Genomic DNA, 21,284 nt, shown 5'->3' on the forward strand with positions numbered 1-21,284 from the left:
TTCTGAAAATGTGGCCTTACTTGGAGATTACTTTATAGAGATTATCAAGTTAAAAATGAGGTCATTAGAGTGGGTCTTAATGCAATATTACCATTGTCCTTGTAAAAGGGGGAAATTTTGACCCAGAGATGGACATGTACACGAGAAGAGTACCATGTTAACATGAAGGCAGACATCGAGGTGATTGACCTGCAAGCCAAGGAATGCCTATTATTGGCAGCAGAGCACCGGAAGCTAGGAGAGAGGCATGGAGCAGATTCTTCCTCACAGATCTCAGAAGGAACCCTTTATCTTGAACTTTTAGCCTCTAGACCTTTGAAACAATCCATTTTTGTTGTTTAAGCCAGCCAGTTTATGGCGCTTTGTTACAGCAGCCCCAGGAAATTAACACAGTATTAAATAGAGAGGGCCTCTCTCAATGAAGCAGCACCCATGCACTCAGCAGCCTTTAAAAGGACAACTGACCGCCTACTGCTTGAACAATCCCATTGACAAGGAACCCCACTTCACAAAGCAGCCCATTCACATCAATTATCTTCTTTCTTTCTTTTATTTTTTTACATGATGATAGCCCAAGCTTTCATTAGCTTTTAAAAAATCATCCTTTTTTGGCTAGGTGTAATAACTCATACCTGTGATCCCAGCATTTTGGGAGGCTGAGTCAGGTGAATCATTTGAGCTCAGGAGTTCAAGACCAGCCTGGCCAACATGGTGAGACCACATCTCTTCTAAAAATACAGAAAAAACATTAGATAATCATGGTAATCTGTAATCCCAGGTACTCAGGAGGCTGAGGCAGAAGAATTGCTTGAACCCGGGACATGGAGGTGGCAGTTAGCTGAGATCGCGCCAGTATGCCCTAGCCTGGGTAACAGAGTGAGACTCCATCTCCACAAAATAAAATAAAATAAAAATCACCCTTTTTATTTAATAAAGCAGCATTCTTGGGTGCTTTTGTATTACTTTGCCATAGCACCAAGCATTTGAAGGTTTATAATTTACATTGGTTAATTGAATAAAGACTAGGTTTATCATTACAAAATTTGAAGGTTTATAATTTATATTGGTCAATTGAATAAAGACTAGATTTATCATTACAAAAATGTGTCAACTCTTTGAGAGGGTTTAGTGTAAACTTTCTGGGTTAAAAGATGGGACATAATTTCAAAGCAGCTGTTAGTGGTAGCAGGCTGTGAATTGGTAGTACTTGCTCACGTCTGTGTTCAGTCACTTTGAATTATTAATTGCATCATGCAGTATCTTAAGGAAATTAATGAGCAAATGTAGGGAAAATATTTGTTAAGGCTAAAGATTCATGATACTAGTCATTTGCCAGCATCCCTGGATTTGTTTATTTTTAAGAAATTTCTCACAGATGTAAGTGGCACCTGAGTATTTTCTCTCAAGTGTTTTCCAGGAGGGTCCACTAAACCATGTGAGAAATAGTAAAAGAACTTCTTCTGACTCCCTGAATCAGTGAAGTCTCTTGAGGGTCAGTGTTTACACTAGGGAAAGGAAATGATTATTTTTTTCCGGGATTAGCTGACTCTCATCAATGTCCATACATTTGAAAAGGCTGTGTGTTAAGTGCCCCTTTCCCAGCTCTGGTTCTCTCTGGAGGTGGGCAGCAAGGGTAGCTTCTTAGAGATGGCAAGGATATTTAGTGCTAGAGTTGCAGTAAGGGATGAAGCAAGAATAAACTTGTCTTCATGGAAGTTACCTTTGAGCATGGAATGCTCATACACATTCAAGCAGCTAAGATATAAACACCAGTATGTTGAGTGTTCCAGCAAACCTGGAGGGCCAGATTACTGGGGGGGAAATGTAACAAACAAGAGGACTTTGCCCTTCCATTCTTACAGAGAATGATGGCGTGACTGGAATACACTGAATTCACTCCCTCCCTCCTTCTTTCCTTATTTTATTGAGCATAACTACATGCTAGAGACTACTGGCAGTGGAGATATAAAGTTTACAAATCGATTGTACTTTCTTAACAGACCTCATCTGATTTTCTTTCATACCATTCCAAAGTCCTTCTTGTTTTGCAAGCTTTCCAGGAATAGGTAAAGGGCAATAGCTCTCCTCTGATCTAGTACCAACCTAGCTTGTCACATCCACTGTCAACTCTATCTTCTTACCAGGTAACCTGTATTTGTGAAGTAATGAGGTTTTCCTTGTATTTGTTGGTTAGGTGTTTCATTAGGTATGTTTCATATACCTCTGTTCAATTCTAAATGTCTGTCTCAGGTGATTTGTTTCTAGAGGCAGAAAAATATTTTATGCAGCTTTTAATACAGTAATATGTATATGTGGTTGTTCAATTTTATTTTTTATGGTGATATAATTTTGGGATGGATTAGTTCTTTTCTTTGGGGCCATGATGAACAATTGTGTGAGAGAATAGAGGGGCTTAATCAAGTTACTTGCTATTTAAACTAAAATTTTAGCAGATGCCCATATAGTCTGCATTTGTGTGCAGGTAGGAAAAAGATCCAGAAAAATTGAAGGTTGGTAAAAGTCAGAATAGTGGAGGCCAGAAAGATTTTTGGAAGATCTGAAGAAATCTGCTGGAACCCTCAGCATCCTCGTTTCAAGTATGTTTATATAGCAGGCTGTATGATGCAGGTAAAAAAGATCAGAGCATTACTAAATTTGAATTTGGGATCTGTCCCTTACTAGATGTGTGACTCTGGGTCAGTGGTTTAACATCTGTAAGATGGGGCGTATCATAACTACATTGCAGGATTTTTTCTTAAGCTGGAACTAATATTCCCCTCTGATGGAGTCCTACGTCTGAAAACATGGCTGTTGAATTTTTTTTTCTAGACCCTAAAACCTGAGGCTTGATTGTTGTGATGATGAACCTTAGCTTTGGTGGATATTGCTGTGAGCCTGCTTTCTGTCTTAATGGTGCTCTTTTTCCTGTGCTGTCCTGAGTTTTCAAGTGTCTATAAGCTGAGAGGAAATACAGATGCATTCAGGGTATGTGTGCGAAGGATCTGCTAGGGAAAGATTCCATTTTCAAACTGTATACGTGATAACCTGTTATTGGTACATATTTCATATACAAGATAAAGTTTTATGCTTTTGTTCCCTATTTATGATCTCAAGAGGAAACTATATTAAGTTATAATAATACTGTTTATTATAGCTTGATATATGGTGTGTGTGCCTACATTGGTTTGTGTGTCTTTGTGAAATTGTGTGACTATGAGATTGTGTTTTTCCAAAAAAGGACCATCTTATGTAACAGACTCTGTTTCAACATTCAACCTCTAGATGGCAGTTTTGTGTGTGTATTAGCAACTGTTAGAAGGTCCAGTTGAAAATCAGCTGTCCTTCATACATACCTTGTATACATTGACAGGAGAGAAAGAGTGTGTGTGTGTGTGTGTGTGTGTGTGTGTGTGTGTGTGTGTGTGTGTGTGTTTTCTATAGGAAAAAATAATCATGTCAGTATTATTCCTTAAAGGAAGAAGAGTATCCTAAATGACTCATTCGTTTTCTAGAAATTCCTTCCTCCCACCCTTTCATCACAAATCATTCATACCCACTTTCTTGCAAAAACAAACATGCTCAGTAAGTTAGGCCTCTGTTTAAACATTACCCTTTACCTGGCTCTTTGAACTAAAGTGGCAGGTCCTTTGCTTTAGGGATGGCTTATTTAGGATGGTGCAGAAAAGATGAGTGATTTTGCTGTCCCATGTGTGCTGAGAATCTGGCAGTCCTACTTTTCCCTCCTGATGCAATGTGCCTTTATCTTATGCAACAGATGAATCCATTTTTCCTGGTTTCAAACTTTTCCTCCCTCCCCTTCTCCACCCTTATTTGAAATAGTATTTGATTTTTGCCTTCCTGCTGGTTGGATTAGAGTGCTGGTCTCAATGCCATTGACATTTCAGGCAGGAAATGGCGTTTTCCTTCCTCAGAGGGTGTTATACGACTCTGATTTCCATGACTTGAGTTTGGGGGAAGATACCATAGTTTCTGAATTGCTTTTTGGCTGTTCTGTAAAATAAGTTAGGGAGAAGTTCTTGTAATCTTGTAATCTTAGAATTCATGTAGTTTGAACTTGTCTTTGAGTTTTTTTTTTTTTTTTAAATTAAATGAGGGCATGCCTGTTTGCTGTTTGATTCTGGTTTAGCAAGGAATGGGGATATGGTGGTTAATGGACTTGATTGGGAAGGTGATTGAGGCAACCCTGTTTTTACTCTTTAGTCTACATAGTGAACTATGTAGTTTTATTGGCTGAGTATACCAGTTTATTTGCCAGTTTCTAAATATAAGATTAGTTTGTCTTTTTAAAATCGAAACCAAAAATTAGCTATTATGTAAGTCTGGATAGAAGAAACATTTCTGTTAATTGTGAGATAGAATAGTAAAATTAAAAAAAAAAATAAACCAGAAGCTATATTTTCAGTTTGTTATCAATAATAGTAACAAGTTTTTGCGTTCTCCTTGAGTCTCACTCATCCCACGGTTAAAAATGCCTTGTCCTTGTGCAGTGTGTTAGAATTTGCTTGCTTCTATGTCCCTGACGCCTAGCGTCATGACTAAATAATAGGTACTCACTCAATTATTTGTTGCATTTAAGAGCCGTGCAGTTTAATAGGCCAAAGATGTCTTTGTCTGGGCTTCCTGATGTTTTACGACTTCAGTCTCTCATAAAAATGTGAGAACTTATCTGATGTGGTTGGCGATATTTACTTTTTAGGCTATTATTGTTGCTATGGCCCTAATTATTTTAGAAACATTCCTCTCAAAAGATCAGGGCTGCAGGCTTTAATAGGTTATCATTCATTCATTTATTAGGATCAGTCCTTTCTAAATAATTGATTAGAAGCTACTTCTAAAAACTTAGAGGTTGACCCTTGCTTCCTCCCTCCCTCGCTCTCTCTTTCCTTCCTTCCCTCCTTCCTTCTTCTTCTCTTTAAGGTACTGGTCTTCTTGGATCCCAGGGTACATATGCTACATGCACAGGGGGGCAGTACAGTATTGTCATTAAAGTGTGGGTTTTGCTTTAGATTCAGTCACACCTGGGTTCAGGTCCAGGCTTTGGCACTTACTAGTAATGTGATATTATGCAAGTAATTTATCTGAGTCTCAGTCTTTTCACTTTTAAAAAGCGGTATAATGGTAGTGTCTACTTCATACAGTTATTGTCAAGAATAATAATACAAGTAAAGTCCTTAGCACACTGGTTAGCACGTAATAAACACTCGGTAAATCTGCCTGTGACTTGGGGGCTGCCAGTTGCAGCACCTTCTCGTTTCTCACTGTACCACACCTAGATTATCGTGGCATATTATTAATTTTTCCCATGCACAATGGTCTTTAATGCCGAAGGACCTCAACAATTTATTTCATCAGAGCACGCATCGTAGTGCAGATTCATACATTCCGTTTTCATTGCCTTCCAGTGATGGCACTGGATCCTTGAGTATTGGAAGATCGAGGGAAGCAGCCCAAGTTCCTCCTGTGGGGATGACCTGGAGCTACTCCCCTGAGTTTGACTGCAAGGCAAATCAAGACTATAGACAGGCATCCGTCGTTGTTGGTCCTAATGCATGAGATGGATGAATGTATGACATGCAAGGTTGACCTGGGGGAGAGCTCAGGTAGATTCAGAGAAAGACAGACACAGACAACAGAAGTTGCAAACAAGTGGTCCACAGATACACTTGGTTTGGCTTGAATAGGGTTTGAGGCAACATTTTAAAACTGGAAAAATCTGTAACTGCTTATCATGCCTTCTCACATGTTAGCTGTTGGTTGGGCTGAATAAGATATTTCCTTTAGGTGGGGTATGTGCTCTCTGTTCTACCACAGTCACCAGCATGCTCTGTTGCCCACCTCCCCCATGAAAACAAGTGACAACTTTTTGCTTTGCACTTGCACTGTTGTTTTGCCCATGGAGGGGAGATAATTCTTTGTTCTTTGTTTCTATCTGAAAGTAAAACTGCAAAAGAAAAAAAAATAGTAAGATGAGACCAAGCCTGTTTTCCTCGGATTAAAAAATTTCTTATCCAGTTTCCCTCATTTTGCTTACTTACTCTGTCTCTGTAGATATTTGATTCTGTAATCTCATAAACAGACATGGAAAAGATGTCATTCTCCAAGATTATTCTTCATGGTTTTGGCCATATCTTTGTGTAAATGAAGCTCTTCTGAACCTGAACCATTGCATTGTCCAGGAAATGTTAGGAATTCATTTTCCCAGTAGCACTTTAGAAACAAAGGACTACTTCCCCTCCCTGGAACTTGCAAAGCTCTTTTTGCAAGTGGATGGCAGCTCATGCTCCATTCTTTATCATTCTCCTTTGTCTTCCATAGCATAGTGAGCAGGTTTCAGACACAGGCTTTGAGGTTGTGTGTTCCTGTGGGTGCCTCAGCTCTTCTACTTTGAACTTGACCCTTACATATATGGCAGTGTGGATGGAAGCTGGGGAATGAACCCATGCCAACAGAAGATTTATAGTCTTATGAATGAATAAACCCTAGATCTTTGGAGGCTGATTTAGAAAGAACAGTACTGTTATATTCTGAGTGTTTTTGTTTCAGTGGGGTGGAGTTAGGAATAGCATTTCCTTGTCCAATAGGAAGTGGGTAAATTGCCAAACCACTGAGATCACTATTGTTGACTCAGATTCAGGAATAAGATTAGAGTAGGAAAGCTGTCGAGTAACCCTGGAATTGGGGCTGGTTGTGATTCTGTTTGTTCTTGGCTGGTGAGCAGGCTGGAGTTGATATAGCCAGTGGTCCCCCGATCCTGGATGTGTTGCTAAACCATATATTGCTTTCCATGGGCTGTTTCTGGTGGCCAGGGTTGGAGGAGATACGGTGTTGGGTAACAGCTTGCCCTGTGATAGATGGAGAGCTATTTTTTTCCATGGCTCCTGTAGTGTGAGAGGTAAGTTTACCAGCTCAGAGAAAACTCCAGATCCTTGTTCATGATTCTCAAGCAGATCCAGATACAGCGCTAAGGACATATTCAGAGTGACAAGGAATTGCTGTATTTTAAGTAGATTCTTAGGATTGAGCTCTACAGATGACTTTTAAGTCATTTGCTCCTTTCTCTCATTTGGTGGCTGGAGGGAGCTCCCTGGCAGATTTTTAAAAATTTGCCAACAACCCCTTCTCTGTTGTTAGTAGTTATCAGACATTAATTTTAAAAGGAAGTGGTAGGCCACTTTGTTGTGTTACTCAGGAGGAAAAAGGAAATGGCCATTATGTCAGCACAGGTGTGTCCCTTCAGCCCTCAGCCCTGTGTGCTTTGTGGTAGAGGCATGAATTTTTGGAGCATTCACCCTGTGCCTGACACTTTGAAATGTTGCATACACTTCTCATGTAACCTTCCCAGCATGCCCTGAGGTGTCATCTGATAACACTGGTAGACAAGTAATTAAACTGCTCTATGCTACAATTAGTTAGGATGTAGGTAATAAGAGTAGCACAGAATAGTTCAATTGCTAGTCTGCCATGTTTAGACAGCTAGGAAGCACTAGAATCAGGATAACTAGTGAGCCTAAATTATTGATGAGAAGTTATAGCTCTTGGGTACTTGACATAATTTTTATTGAGGTGTAATCACAGCGAAGTGTGTGAATCTGAGGTCTGTATTTTAGTAACTTTTTATACACACACACAACTGTGTAACCACCCAGATGAAGATATAGAGTATTTCTGTCACTCCAGAAGATGCCCTTGTGCCCCCTTCCAGTCATTGCCCATATCTCCTCCAAAAAACAATTACTCTTCTGACTTCTGTTGCCATAGATGAGTTTTGCAAGTATTTGAACATCATAGAAGTGGGGTCATACAGTCACATAATCTTTTGTGTCTGGCTTCTTTCCCTCGTTATTATGTCTCTGAGATTCATTTATGTTGCATGTAGCAGTGGTTGAATCTTTTTTTTTATTATTATTGTTGTATGGTATTCAATTGTTCAAATATACAACAGTTTATCCATTTGTCAAGGGATATTTATTTATTTGTTGTTTTTGCAACTTTTGGCTATTCTAAACAAAACTTCAGGCATTCTTGAGTGTGCCTTTTGGTGGACATATGCACTTATTTCTCTTGCGTATATATATGGAGGTAGAATTGCTAGGTCATAGGGTAGGTGTATGTTTAGTTCTAGTAGATATGGCCAAAGTAGTTTCATCAACTTATTCTCCCACCAGCAATATATGAGGGTCCCAATTAGTCTACATTTTTGCCAGTACTGGTTATTGGTGGCCTTCTAATACTCTCCATTCAGGAGGGTGCTTGTTATATCTCATTGTGGTTTTAATCTCATTTCCCTGATAAGTAATCAGTTTATGCTATATTTTTCAGCCTAATTGGCCATTGGGATGTCCTCTTTTATGAAGTGTTTATTCAAGTGTGTGTTGTATTGGGTTGTTAATTTTTTTTCTTATTTATTTGTAGGCATACTTTACATATTCTGGATATGAGTCTTGGAGATAGATATTACAAACATCTTCTCTCACTCTGATTTGCCTTTTCATTTTCTTAATAAAAGTAATTCAGTAATTAAATTCATATTTTGATGAGTGTAAGTCCTTCATTTTGGTGAAATTCAATTTTTTAATTTTTTTTTATGATTAGGACTTTTTGTGTTCTTTTTTTTTTTTTTTTTTAAAAAAAAAAAAAAAAAAAAACAACCAATTGCCTTTCCATATCTTGAGTATTTTAAGACAGATAAAACATGGAGAACCACTGCTGTAGAAAGTAAGCCCCAGTTACTCTGGATGCTGTTGGATTCTTATTTTGTTTAGCTGTTTGCCTAGAGTGGTGTCATAAGCCTTATATTTATGAAGCACTTTCGGTGTTTTTTTTTTCTTTTTTTAAATTGCATTTTAGGTTTTGGGGTACATGTGAAGAACATGTAAGACTGCTGCATAGATACACACCTGTCAGTGTGATTTGCTGCCTTCCCCCCCCGCCATATCTGGCATCTCTCCCCATGCAATCCCCCCCAACTCCCCACTCCCCACTGTCCCTCCCCTCTTTCCCCCCAGCAGACCCCAGTGTGTAGTGCTCCCCTCCCTGTGGCCACGTGTTCTCATTGTTCAACACCCGCCTATGAGTGAGAACATGTGGTGTTTGATTTTCTGCTCTTGTGTCAGTTTGCTGAGAATGATGGTTTCCAGGTTCATCCATGTCCCTGCAAAGGACACGAACTCATCGTTTTTGATGGCTGCATAATATTCCATGGTGTATATGTGACACATTTTCCCTGTCCAGTCTATCATCGATGGGCATTTGGGTTGGTTCCAGGTCTTTGCTATTGTAAACTGTGCTGCAATGAACATTGTGTGCATGTATCCTTATAGTAGAATGAATTATAACCCTTTGGATATACCCAGTAATGGGATTGCTGGGTCAAATGGGATTTCTATTTCTAGGTCCTTGAGGAATCGCCACACTGTCTTCCACAATGGTTGAACTATTACACTCCCATCAACAGTGTAAATGTGTTCCTATTTCTCCACATCCTCTCCAGCATCTGTTGTCTCCAGACTTTTTAACGATTGCCATTTGAACTGGTGTGAGATGGTATCTCAATGTAGTTTTGATTTGCATTTCTCTAATGACCAGTGATGATGGGCATTTTTCATATGTTTGTTGGCCTCATGTATGTCTTCTTTTGTAAAGCATCTGTTCATATCCTTTGCCCACTTTTGAATGGGCTTGTTTGTTTTTTTCTTGTAAATCTGTTTTAGTTCTTTGTAAATTCTGGATATTAGCCCTTTGTCAGATGGGTAGACTGCAAAAATTTTTTCCCATTCTGTTGGTTGCCGATTCACTCTAATGACTGTTTCTTTTGCTGGGCAGAAGCTGTGGAGTTTGATTAGGTCCCATTTGTCTATTTTGGCTTTTGTTGCCAATGCTTTTGGTGTTTTGGTCATGAAGTCCTTGCCTATGCCTATGTCCTGAATGGTTTTGCCTAGATTTTCTTCTAGGGTTTTTATGGCGTTAGGTCTGATGTTTAAGTCTTTAATCCATCTGGAGTTCATTTTAGTGTAAGGTGTCAGGAAGGGTTCCAATTTCTGCTTTCTGCACATGGCTAGCCAGTTTTCCCAACACCATTTATTAAACAGGGAATCCTTTCCCCATTGCTTGTTTTTGTCAGGTTTGTCAAAGATCGGATGGTTGTAGATAGGTTGTGTTGCCTCCGAGGCCTCTGTTCTGTTCCATTGGTCTATATCTCTCTTTTGGTACCAGTACCATGCTGTTTTGATTACTGTAGCCTTGTAGTATAGTTCGAAGTCCAGTAGTGTGATGCCTCCTGCTTTGTTCTTTTTGCTTAGAATTGACTTGGCTATGCGTGCTCTCTTTTGGTTCCATATGAAGTTTAAGGTGTTTTTTTCCAGTTCTGTGAAGAAGGTCATTGGCAGCTTGATGAGGATAGCATTGAATCTGTAAATTACTTTGGGCAGTATGGCCATTTTCACGATATTGATTCTTCCTAACCATGAACATGGAATGTTTCTCCATCTGTTTGTGTCCTCTCTTATTTTGTTGAGCAGTGGTTTGTATGTAGTTCTCCTTGAAGAAGTCCTTTACATTCCTTGTTAGTTGTATTCCTAGGTATTTTATTCTCTTTGTAGCACTTGTGAATGGCAGTTCTTTCTTGATTTGGCTCTCTTTAAGTTTGTTATTGGTGTGCATTTTAGGTTTTTACAGAGATCTTTATCATTCAATCTTGTTTAACCCCATGCAGGAGCTCACTAAGGTACTTGCAGAAGTGCATGGCTGATTTTGACACCAGAGGACTTGGGTGGTCAACATAAGCTCTCTGGGGCCTGCCATGCCATCACGTTGGCATGGCATTGTACACAAGAGTTAAGGGTTGGACTGCTTGTGTTCACATCCTGGCTCTGAATCTTACTAGTTCTGTGGTTGTCGACGAGTCACTTAACCTCTCTGAGTCTTGGCTTTCTCATCTGCTAAAGGGGAATAATGAGAATACACTTTTCTCATGATGCAGGTGTGAAGATTAGGTGAATTATTATTATTATTATTATTATTATTATTTGAGATGGAGTCTCGATTTGTCACCAGGCACCAGGCTGGAGTGCAGTCGCGTGATTTTGGCTCACTGCAACCTCTGCCTCCTGGGTTCAAGCAATTCTCCTGCCTCGGCCTCCCAAGATGCTGGGACTACTGGCACAAGCCACCACTCCCACCTAATTTTTGTATTTGTAGTAGAGACGTGGTTTCACCGTGTTGGCCAGGATGGTCTCAATCTTTTGACCTCGTGATCCGCCTGACTCAGCCTCCCAAAGTGTTGGGATTACAGGCGTGAGCCACTGCACCTGGCAGGTGAATTAATTTATATATAGTCCTTAGCACAGCACCTGGCACATACTGCTGGTTTATGATTATTAATGTTTTTTTATTGTAGTGACTCTAATAGGCTCACAATTCTTTGTAAAGGTGAAAAGAGCTCTGATCATATACTCCATTTCTCTTTCATTGTTTCATATGTTCCCTTCCTCATTCCATATCATCCTCCTACTTTTTTTTTTCTTTTTTTTGGGGATGGAGTCTTGCTCTCTTGTCAGGCTGGAGTACAGCAGCTTGCTCTCTGCTCACTGCAACCTCTACCTCCCAAGTTCAAGCAATTCTCCTGCCTCAGCCTCCCGAGTAGTTGGGATTACAGGAGCTCATCACCACACCCAGCTAATTTTTGTATTTTTTGGTAGAGACGGGGTTTTACCATGTTGGCCAGGTATCCTTCTCTTGACTTTGTGATCCACCTGTCTCGGCCTCCCAAATCACCGCGCCTGGCCTATCCTCCTACTTTTAATCTCTTTCTTCTCTGTCTCCCTGCCCTGCCCATTTTTGCTATGAAGAACCACATGTATTTCAAACATGAACTAAATTGACATCCTGTTAGAGAAGGTCTCAATCTATGCTATTTTATAGGGACTGACCTGGAAAGTGGAAGGTCGTTGAAGGTTTTGTTTCTTTTATTTTGTTTTGAGGGATAGTTGTTAGTAGGGACATGGGGAAGGAAAATATGGTGAGAAAGTTATTGTTTTACCCCAGAATAAAGAAAGTTCACCCTTTCTACCTTGGTTCTTGGAAATCCAAATGCAAGACATTTGTATAACAGTGGTTCTAACTGTAATGAAGGAAAAGAAACTTGGAACCAAATGAGTGTTTTCTAGATGTCTACAAAGGATAGTACTATGATCCAGAGGTACATACATCAGGCTGAGAGAAAATTATCTAAACTTAGGGTCATGGGATTAGAACTGAGTATGTTAAATCAGCTTTATTCATCACCTACTATTCACCCCCTACCCTACTCCACCCCGCAAAAGGGAACAACACTACATGTGGAAAATAACTTGTATTTTGATATTTCTTCTTGAAATGAAAACAAATCCTGTTGACTTTCCTGGTTACCAAGGCCAAGTGGCCCACCCTTCATAGCCTCTGAGTTTGTCAAGCTTCCTCTTTGTGGCTCGGGGTGGAAATCTCATACTGTGTGCCATGAAGTTGATGTAATACCTGTGAGCCCCTGAGACCTTGATACGTAGGCAGCTCTTGTGATCTCACTGTTTGCTGGTGAGCCACTAGCAGGAAACAAACTAGAGACATGTTGGCTCCTTGACCTCCCTGTAGAGAGGAGGGTGACTTTGCTTTCTAGGGCAAGGGGAACAGGAAGGAAAAATGTGGGGATGGAGTGGACAGCCCAGGGCGTGGGCCTCAAACTTAACTCTGAATCAAGATCACCTGGGGAGTTGGTTAAAATCCAAGTTCCCAGGGTCAGCCCAGTTCAGATTCAGTAGAGTGGGATTGGGCTGGAATCTCCATGTAAAAGGAATGCCCAATTCTGAAGCAGGTGGTACAGGAGCAGCACCTATAGCAACACTCAGAGACCCAGAACCAGGGTCTTGAGAGTTCTGCAATAGGCAGTAGCTGCAGAGGCTTTTCGTTCTGCTATAGACAGTAGCTTCAAAGCTATTAAAATGTTGTGGTTAGTGTTTACAAAGGTGGATGGGTGGAATCAATCCATTGTGCCCTCAAGCCACAGGGTCAGTTCTGTGGAGCCACCACTGTCAGCTCTCTGCAGCCACCCACTGAGCACACTGAATGGGCTGATGGTGGGAAGTGGGCACTTGGCTGGGTCTGAGAATGAGAATTTCTGACAAGACAAGGGAGAATCCTGGAAGGTACTCATGGAGAGAGCAGTTATTTCAACTTTTGAGTTACCTTTGTATGATGGTGCCAGTCCCAGTGTGATCTTCATGGGAATGACTGCCCTCTTGGGATCAGTGTCCTATCGTCATCAACACGCCCACCATGTACCTGCCCACCCCTCCTCCCACCCACATACACCCACACTCATCTTTCTGTCTCTTGCTCCTTTTCTCACTCCCTTCTCTTGCTCGTTTGCATGCTTTCCACCTCTCTCTCTCCCACACAAACACGTTCACACCCTCACACATTCACACTCCCATCCCGATGCCCTTTGTAACCTCAACCCATCTGTATTTACATGCCCAGAGCTCTATTTTTTTTTTTTTTTTTTTTTGAGATGGAGTCTCATTCTGACACCAGGCTGGAGTGCAGTGGCATGGTTTTAGCTCATTGCAACCTCCACCTGTGGGTTCAAGCGATTCTCCTGCCTCAACCTCCCGAGTAGCTGGGACTACAGGCATGGGCCACCATGCCTAGCTATTTTTTGTGGTTTTACTAGAGACCAGGTTTCACCATATTGGCTGGCATGGTCTCCATCTCTTGACCTTGTGATCTACCCACCTCAGCCTCCCAAAGTGCTGGGATTACAGGTGTGAGCCACCGTGCTCAGCTAAAAAATTTTTAAGGGAATGTTGAGGGGTGATTAATGAAAAGAATCAAATGTGATTTTTAAATTGTGTTAAACACAAATAGGTTTAACATATTTGTTGGAACTATAGATAGAAGCCAGAAGCGCAGATGATGGGCGGGTGAGAATTAACAGGCTTGGGTGTTTATGGGGCCCAGGCTTATGCTGCTCAGGGTGTTGCTCAGCCTGTGTGGTTTTCATACCTATTGTTGTATGAGCATTAGCAGCGTTTGTGCACTCAGACAGGAATAGGACTTTAGTTGTTGCTCAGTGGACCTCTTCCTCCTTTTTAGACTGTCTCAAATTTTAAGGAGGATGGTTTTAACTAGCAATTCTTAACTTTTTTTTTTTTTTTTTTTTTTTGAGACGGAGTGTCGCTTTGTTACCCAGGCTGGAGTGCAATGGCACGATCTCGGCTCACCGCAACCTCCACCTCCTGGGTTCAGGCAATTCTCCTGCCTCAGCCTCCTGAATAGCTGGGATTACAGGCATGCGCCAACATGCCCAGCTAATTTTTTGTATTTTTAGTAGAGACGGGGTTTCACCATGTTGACCGGGATGGTCTCGATCTCTTGACCTTGTGATCCACCCGCCTCGGCCTCCCAAAGTGCTGGGATTACAGGCTTGAGCCACCACGCCCGGCCAATTCTTAACTTTTTGAGGACTGCAGTTCTTTTTGAGAATCTGATAGACAATTTGAATTGTCTCTACAGAAAAATACGCATACATTTGAGGGAGAGGAGGAGGTGGTTTAGAGACACTGTAGGATCCATCCTCACCTTAAATGAAGAACGCCTGCTTTAATGGGCACTGAAGGCTTTTAGCCACTTCTCCCATGGTCACTTTTATGGCGCAGTCTCTTTTCTTGTGGAGTGCCATTTGTAACGGGAACTGAACAAAAACCATTTGACATTGTGTGCATGTCTTCTGGAGGGTTTGTGCTCAGTTTTAGAGAGCAAGCAGATTTCAGTGAGTGAAATCATCTAATGCATATAAAGCACTTAGCACCTGACATGATTAAGTACTCATTAAAAAAAATACTGTGCACATTTAATCATAACTACCAAGATGATGACCACCATAAAACTTCACCATGTCTGAAGCAGTTTAGAAGCGTTGGACTAGATATTGGGAGTCAAGGATGCCTCCAGCTTGGATATTTTCCCCTCTTTTTTGAGTCCAGTAATTCCATTCACTTCCACAAATATTTATTGCATTTCTACTGCAAGTAAAATATTCTGTTAAGCATTTTGAGGACTAGAAATGAATAAAATTTCAAGGAACAGTATCTAAAGGAATCACTTCTATATGTCTCTTACCTGTAAAGTAGGGTCATATCTTCCGTGTTCCTGCCTCTCTGAGGGAGATGGACTGACAGAGGAATTTGGTCCTTCCTTTCTGAGACTAGAAGGTGGCATAGAAAAGCCAAGTGTTGTGCCCCTCTTGGTGTTGTTAACCCTAGCAACCACTGACTTAGTTGAGTGGATGTTTAAGATTCGCCTTCACCAATGTCTTTACATGTGGCATTGATTTCATATCCATGTCTCTCCCTTCTCTGCAGGCCAGGGGTTATCACTATGCAAGCATTGTCGGAAGAGGACCGGAGGCTCTGGATGGAAGCCATGGATGGCCGGGAACCTGTAAGTAACAATTCAGGGAAGTAGAGCAAGAATAAAGGCCCTGAGTTGTTTGTTGCTTCCCTAGTGCAGTGATTTTTGCTGTTGTTCTAAAGTCTTGGGTTCTTGAAACCAGTGTACCAGAGGTGGTTTTTTATTCCTAGGTTTATGTTTATGGATATTGATATTGCTTCTGTAAAGACATAGTTCTTGAGCTTCAGCCTCTCAATCCTAAGGCATGGGTCTGCAAAGCATTACACGAAAACTCCCTCTTTGCAGAAGCAGGTGTAATGTCGCCAGGTCTCTTGAAGGAGGCAGAGTCTGGTCTGGCCTACTGAAATTACAGATTATGTAACATCCTTTATCATTGACTTATGGTTCAGCTTCCTATAGTAACTCATCTCATCTTATAAGCAGTGGGAGATTATTAGGGTGGATGGAGGGAGGTGGGCCTGGTAATATGATCCATGCTCTCATTTCAGAGACGCTGGCCTCAGCTGGGTGGTGTAATCTTGTAGTTATTCTGTATCTTGTGACATGTAAAATCTGTAAGAGCCCTGGAATTATTGTAGTCACCTTATTTTAGTTCCAAGGATCTCAATTCCTTTAGTTTCCTAAAGAGAGAGATAAATATAGATAAATGATGTCTATGTAATTGACAGTAATACTAGGCTTAATTTTGTCTCCCAATACTGAAATCCTGTAGGGAACCTTACTAGAGATGTATGCCCAGTAGACAATTAGCAGCTCCAGCTTTAATCACCATCTCCCTGGTTAGTTGAATCTGTCTCCCTGGGAGTTTTGGAATTCTCTAGTTAGCTCTTTCTCTAGTTGGTGTTAGTGTGGTTGCCTTATTTCACCAAATTGCAAGGTTACAGAAATCCTAAGAGTACAATCTAACTGTGTGCCATGAACAAAAGAGAAAAAGAATCTACAATGCCAGAGGGTCAATAATTGATACAAAGGTACTGTCCAACGGGAGGAAATGTGTGTAAGGAAGAAGTAGGCCATGGGCTCCACTGACTCTAGAACTCTGTGCATCAAGCTGGGTAATGTCAGCTGATTTGTGTGTCTCTTTCTCAGTCTACCCTGGTGAGGTGATCTGGTAACATAGATTAATGTACCTTTTTACTCAGTCATATTTTATACAAACATGGGACTCAATTCAATCAACTAAGCATAAAGAAATAACTAGTATTGTTTGATATTTAATATAGAGCAAGGTCTCTTAAAGATTTAAATGATGATTAAGGCACAGTTTGCTGAACTATAATTAAGCATTGTTTAATCTTAATTCTTCTTGTGGGCTAAAATATAAGATAGTTCTGATTGTCTCTGAATATGTTGTTACCCCTAGAAACCCTCAAAACCAGATAAACATTTCCACCTTTAGAGCTTTACAGGCACAATAGCTGCTTGATGTCAAAGGCCTTTGAAAGAAGCTTCCCACATAGGTCTTTCTTTTTGCTAGCATTATCTACCATTCGTTGAGCACGTTTTTGCATGTTAGGCACAGGATTAAGCACATCACATCTCTTAACCCATTTATTTCCCTTTAGTACTTAATGAGATAAGTGCTGTGATTCCATTTTGTAGATGAGGAAACTGAGGCTTAGAGAGGTTAAATAACTTGCCCCAAGTTGCACGTATAGTAAATGGCTGTATTAGTAGGATGCAGGCTAGGTTGCTGTAAGAGAGAGACACCAAAGTACAGTGGCTTATGGAAAATAGGGAAATGTATTTCTCTCTTAGATCCGAGAAGGAAGCAGTCTATGCCTAGTAGGGTCATTCTGCCATCCTCAGCCCATGGTTTCCTACATTGCTTCAGTGATTGTCATTTTCCAGCCAGAAAAATGAGGACAAAAGTATTTTGAAGGATTCACAAGATGCACTCATCACTTCCATTGGCTCAAACATAGTATAGCCACATATATCTCCAAAGCAGACTGGGAAATCTAGGTTGTACCTAGGCAGTCATGGGCCCAGCCAGGTCTCCGGGCAAGTTATTACTTCAAAGAAGAAGAGGAGAAAGGATACTGTGGATAGTTGGCAGTCCCCATCCTAGTGTCAAAGCTAGAATTTGACCCATGTCTAATCCTAGACATATTCGACTTTCATCTTTAATGGAGATAAACTTTCAAATTGCCTTGTAAGAATTCTCGGTTCATTTTTACAAAACTTTTACCCACTGCCTTGAATGATTCTTTAACTTATAGGGGAGGAAATGCCCAGGGAGAAAAATCCTGTTACGGCATTCTATTCTTGGTATGCGTAAAAAAGAGCCAAATTATGACAACAACAAAAAAACCCACCAAAACCAACTAACATCTCTCCCCCGTCCCCAATAAGTCAGAGTTCTAAAACTGCCTTGCCAATTAATTCCATTTTAAGCCTCCCCCACCTCTTTCCCTACCACTTAGATATTTGTTCTCTGTCTGTGTATAATTGGTCTTCTTACTAACCACTTCAGTTTTCCTGTAGATTAACATCTGGCCTGTACAGATGGAAAGTGTGCTGTTGAAAGAAACATCTTACTCCAGAATGTACAAATTAAAACAAGTTTAAACACAAAATAATTTTGTTTTTAACACGATATAAAATTATTTCCTCATAGGAACATATATCTTGCACTGAAAACCATACTTCGTGTGCTTTTTAGTTTCCTAAAGAGAGAGAGAAATATAGACAAATGATGTCTATGTAATTGACAGTAATACTAGGCTTAATTTTGTCTCTCATTGTGGAAAGCCTCTAGGGGACATTACTAGAGATATATGCCCAGTAGACAATTAGCAGCTCCAGATTTAATCACCATCTCCCTAATTAGTTAAATCTGTCCCCCTGGGAGTTTTGGATTTCTCTAGCTAGCTCTTTGTCTAGTTGGTGTTAGTGTGGTTGCCTTATTTCAGGGAGATGTTAATAGTGGCAACTATCTTCTGTTTTATACTTCTATCTCAGTTGTTCTATGATGGGTTATTTGGTGTTGGTGGTTTTTTGTTTTTTGTTTTTTTTTTTGAGGTGGTTGTTTAGTTTCTATTTTTTTTTTTTGTTGTTGTTGTTGTTGTTCTTTCATTGTTCACTAATACCTTAGGATGGTTGGTTGAAAAACAAAGAAAAGCTAAATGAGCCCCAAATCAGTTGATTTTGCAACATTTCGTTTTTAAATATAAAATTTAGTTTTAGGGTTAAATCATAATTTTTAATATACAATCATTTGCTAGTCTAAAGAAATGTTCAATGTCTTTATGGTGTTGGTGGACATATAATGGAGGAAAAAAATAGAATTTTCTTCCTACAGTAAGCATTATGGATTTTATCTATGTAGTAAATTTGAATTATTTTAGTTCAAATGTAGGTAACCCAATTTGAACTTGGGGAAAAGCTGCATTTATTGGGTTACATGACTGAAAAATACTGGAGTTTAATCGTCTGTGACCTATCCGAATCTGGGATCTTACATAATATTTGGAGTTGGTTTCTTCTTTTGAAATTGACTTCATTTTCCAACGTGTTCTTTTCATAGAGTGGTGAGATGCTTCTTTACTGTAATTTGTTCCAATCTTACATCTTATTATTAAGAACAGGGGTCAGTAACCTTTTTCTGTAATGGGCCAGATAGTAAGTATTTTAGACTTTGTGGGCCATGTGGTTGCTGTTGCAGCTGCTAACTTTGCTGCTGTAGCTAAAAAGCTGTCATGGACAACATGTAAATGAATAGGTATAGCCATGTATCAGTAAAACTTTGTTTGCAAAAACAGATGGCTGGCCAGATTTGGGTCATGAGCCATACACTGTTTGTTGATCCCTGATCTATAAGTCTAGTGGAAAGAGAACTTTTACGTAATCCTTCGAAAAAAGTTCCTTATTTGGATTTTACTGGACTAACTACTTGGTCCAGAGGCCAGGATAGATGAGTTGACTAGAACTTAACTCACGTGCCCATTGTACTGAAGCTGTATAAATGGCGAGGGAAGGTTGTTTTTTTTCTGAGAGAAAAAGCATTGTTGTATGAGGGAAGGAGATAGATACTAGTCAAGAAAAGCAACACAGTTTCTACTTATTCTCAGATGTATGTTTCTTTAAACTTTATGTTCAGAAAGCTTCCTTTTTGATACTTGACTAAAGGTGAAAACCCCAAGTTTACCACTAACATCATACTTAGAGTAAAAGACTGAATGCTTTCCCCTTAAGACTGGGAACAATATGAGGGTGTTCACTCTCACCACTCTTACTCAACAGAGGACTGGATGTCCTGGTCAGTGCAGTAGGACAAGAAAGTAATGTAACAGGCATACAGATTAGAAAGAAAGGGATAAAACTGCCCCCACTTTCAGATAACACGATTGTCTCTGTAGAAAATCCCAAGTAATATACACAGACACACACACACAGACACACACACACACATACACACACACACACACACACACTCTCACACACATCATACACACACACCCATACACACACACGCACGTACGCACACACACACCCATACACACACACACACACACACACACACACACAACCCTTCTATAATTAGTGGGTGAGTTCAGCAATGTTGCAGGATACAAGATAAACACATACACAAAATCAATCATATTTCTATAGATTAGCTGTAATCATATAGTGATGGAAATTAAAGGCATAACACCATGGTTAGTCACTCTCCCCAAAAATGAAGTGACTAGATATAAATCTAATTAAACATGTAGAAGACCTGTATGTTGAAAATTACAAACTGCTGATGAAAGAATCTAAAGATCTAAATAAATGGAGAGACATTAATGAATTAGAAGAATCAGCATAGGAAAGATGTCAGTCCTCCTCAGATTGATTGTAGGTTTAATGCGATTCCTGTCAGAATCACAGCAAGATTTCTTATAGATACAGACAGGCTTGTTCTAAAATTTATATATAAAGGCACAGAAACAAAAATAGATAAAACGATTTTTAAAAAAGAAGAATGAATTGGAAGTAATCTCTCTACCCTATTTTAAGACTTCCTTTTTAGTGACAGTAATCAGGACTATGGTATTGACAGAGGGATAGACACGTAGATCAATGGAACAGAATAAAGAACCCAGAAATAGACTCACACAAATATGCCCAATTGATTTTTGACAGAGGTGCAAAAGCAGTTCAATGGAGGAAGGATAGTTTTTTCAAGAAATGGTGCTTTTTAAAACAAAACATCCATAGGCCAAAAAAAACCAAAAAAACAAAAAAACAAAAAAAAAACCCTTCACTTAAACCCCATATCTTATACAAAATTTAATTCAGAATGGATAATGGATTTAAACATAAAATGTAACACTTTAAAACTTTTAGAAGAATGTGTGGGATCTAGGGCTAGATGAAGAGTTTTAGATGCAATGCCAAAAGCATACACAACCCATAAAAGAAAAAATAAAATTTTCTTCATGAAAATGAAAAACTTTTGCTTTGTGTGTGAAAGACCCTCTTAAGAGGATGAAAAGGCAGTCTACAGAATCGTAGAAAATATTTACAAGAACATCTATCTGATAAGGGACTTATTTACAGCTAGTTCTTTTTAGATCTAGGATCTAAACAAAACAAAACAAAGAACACTATCAAAACTTGACAGCTAAAGAGAAACAGTCCAATTAGAAAAAGGGCAAAAGACCCAAAGAAACATTTACCAAAGAGGTTATGGCAAATAAGCACAGGAAAAGATGTTCAATATCATTAGCCATTAGGGAAGTGCAATCTAAAACCACTGTGAACTATCACCTTCCAGAATGACTAAAATTAAAAGTAGTGAAAATACTGAATGCTGGCAGTCAGGCAGAGAAACT

General features: G+C 39.8%; 1 protein-coding gene across 9 annotated transcripts in view; it reads left to right on the forward strand.

The window, feature by feature from the left end:
- Positions 1-21,284, forward strand: part of ARHGAP26 (Rho GTPase activating protein 26) — a 509,638-nt gene that overhangs the window by 177,744 nt on the left and 310,610 nt on the right. For all 9 annotated transcript variants that reach the window (XM_074381099.1, XM_010338421.3, XM_039467604.2 and 6 more), the window contains exon 11: positions 15,414-15,492. In XM_074381099.1, coding sequence (XP_074237200.1) covers positions 15,414-15,492 — 79 coding nt within the window. The remainder of the gene's footprint in view (positions 1-15,413; positions 15,493-21,284) is intronic.

This window comes from Saimiri boliviensis, chromosome 1, assembly GCF_048565385.1.
Source record: "Saimiri boliviensis isolate mSaiBol1 chromosome 1, mSaiBol1.pri, whole genome shotgun sequence".
NCBI classification, from domain to species: domain Eukaryota; kingdom Metazoa; phylum Chordata; class Mammalia; order Primates; family Cebidae; genus Saimiri; species Saimiri boliviensis.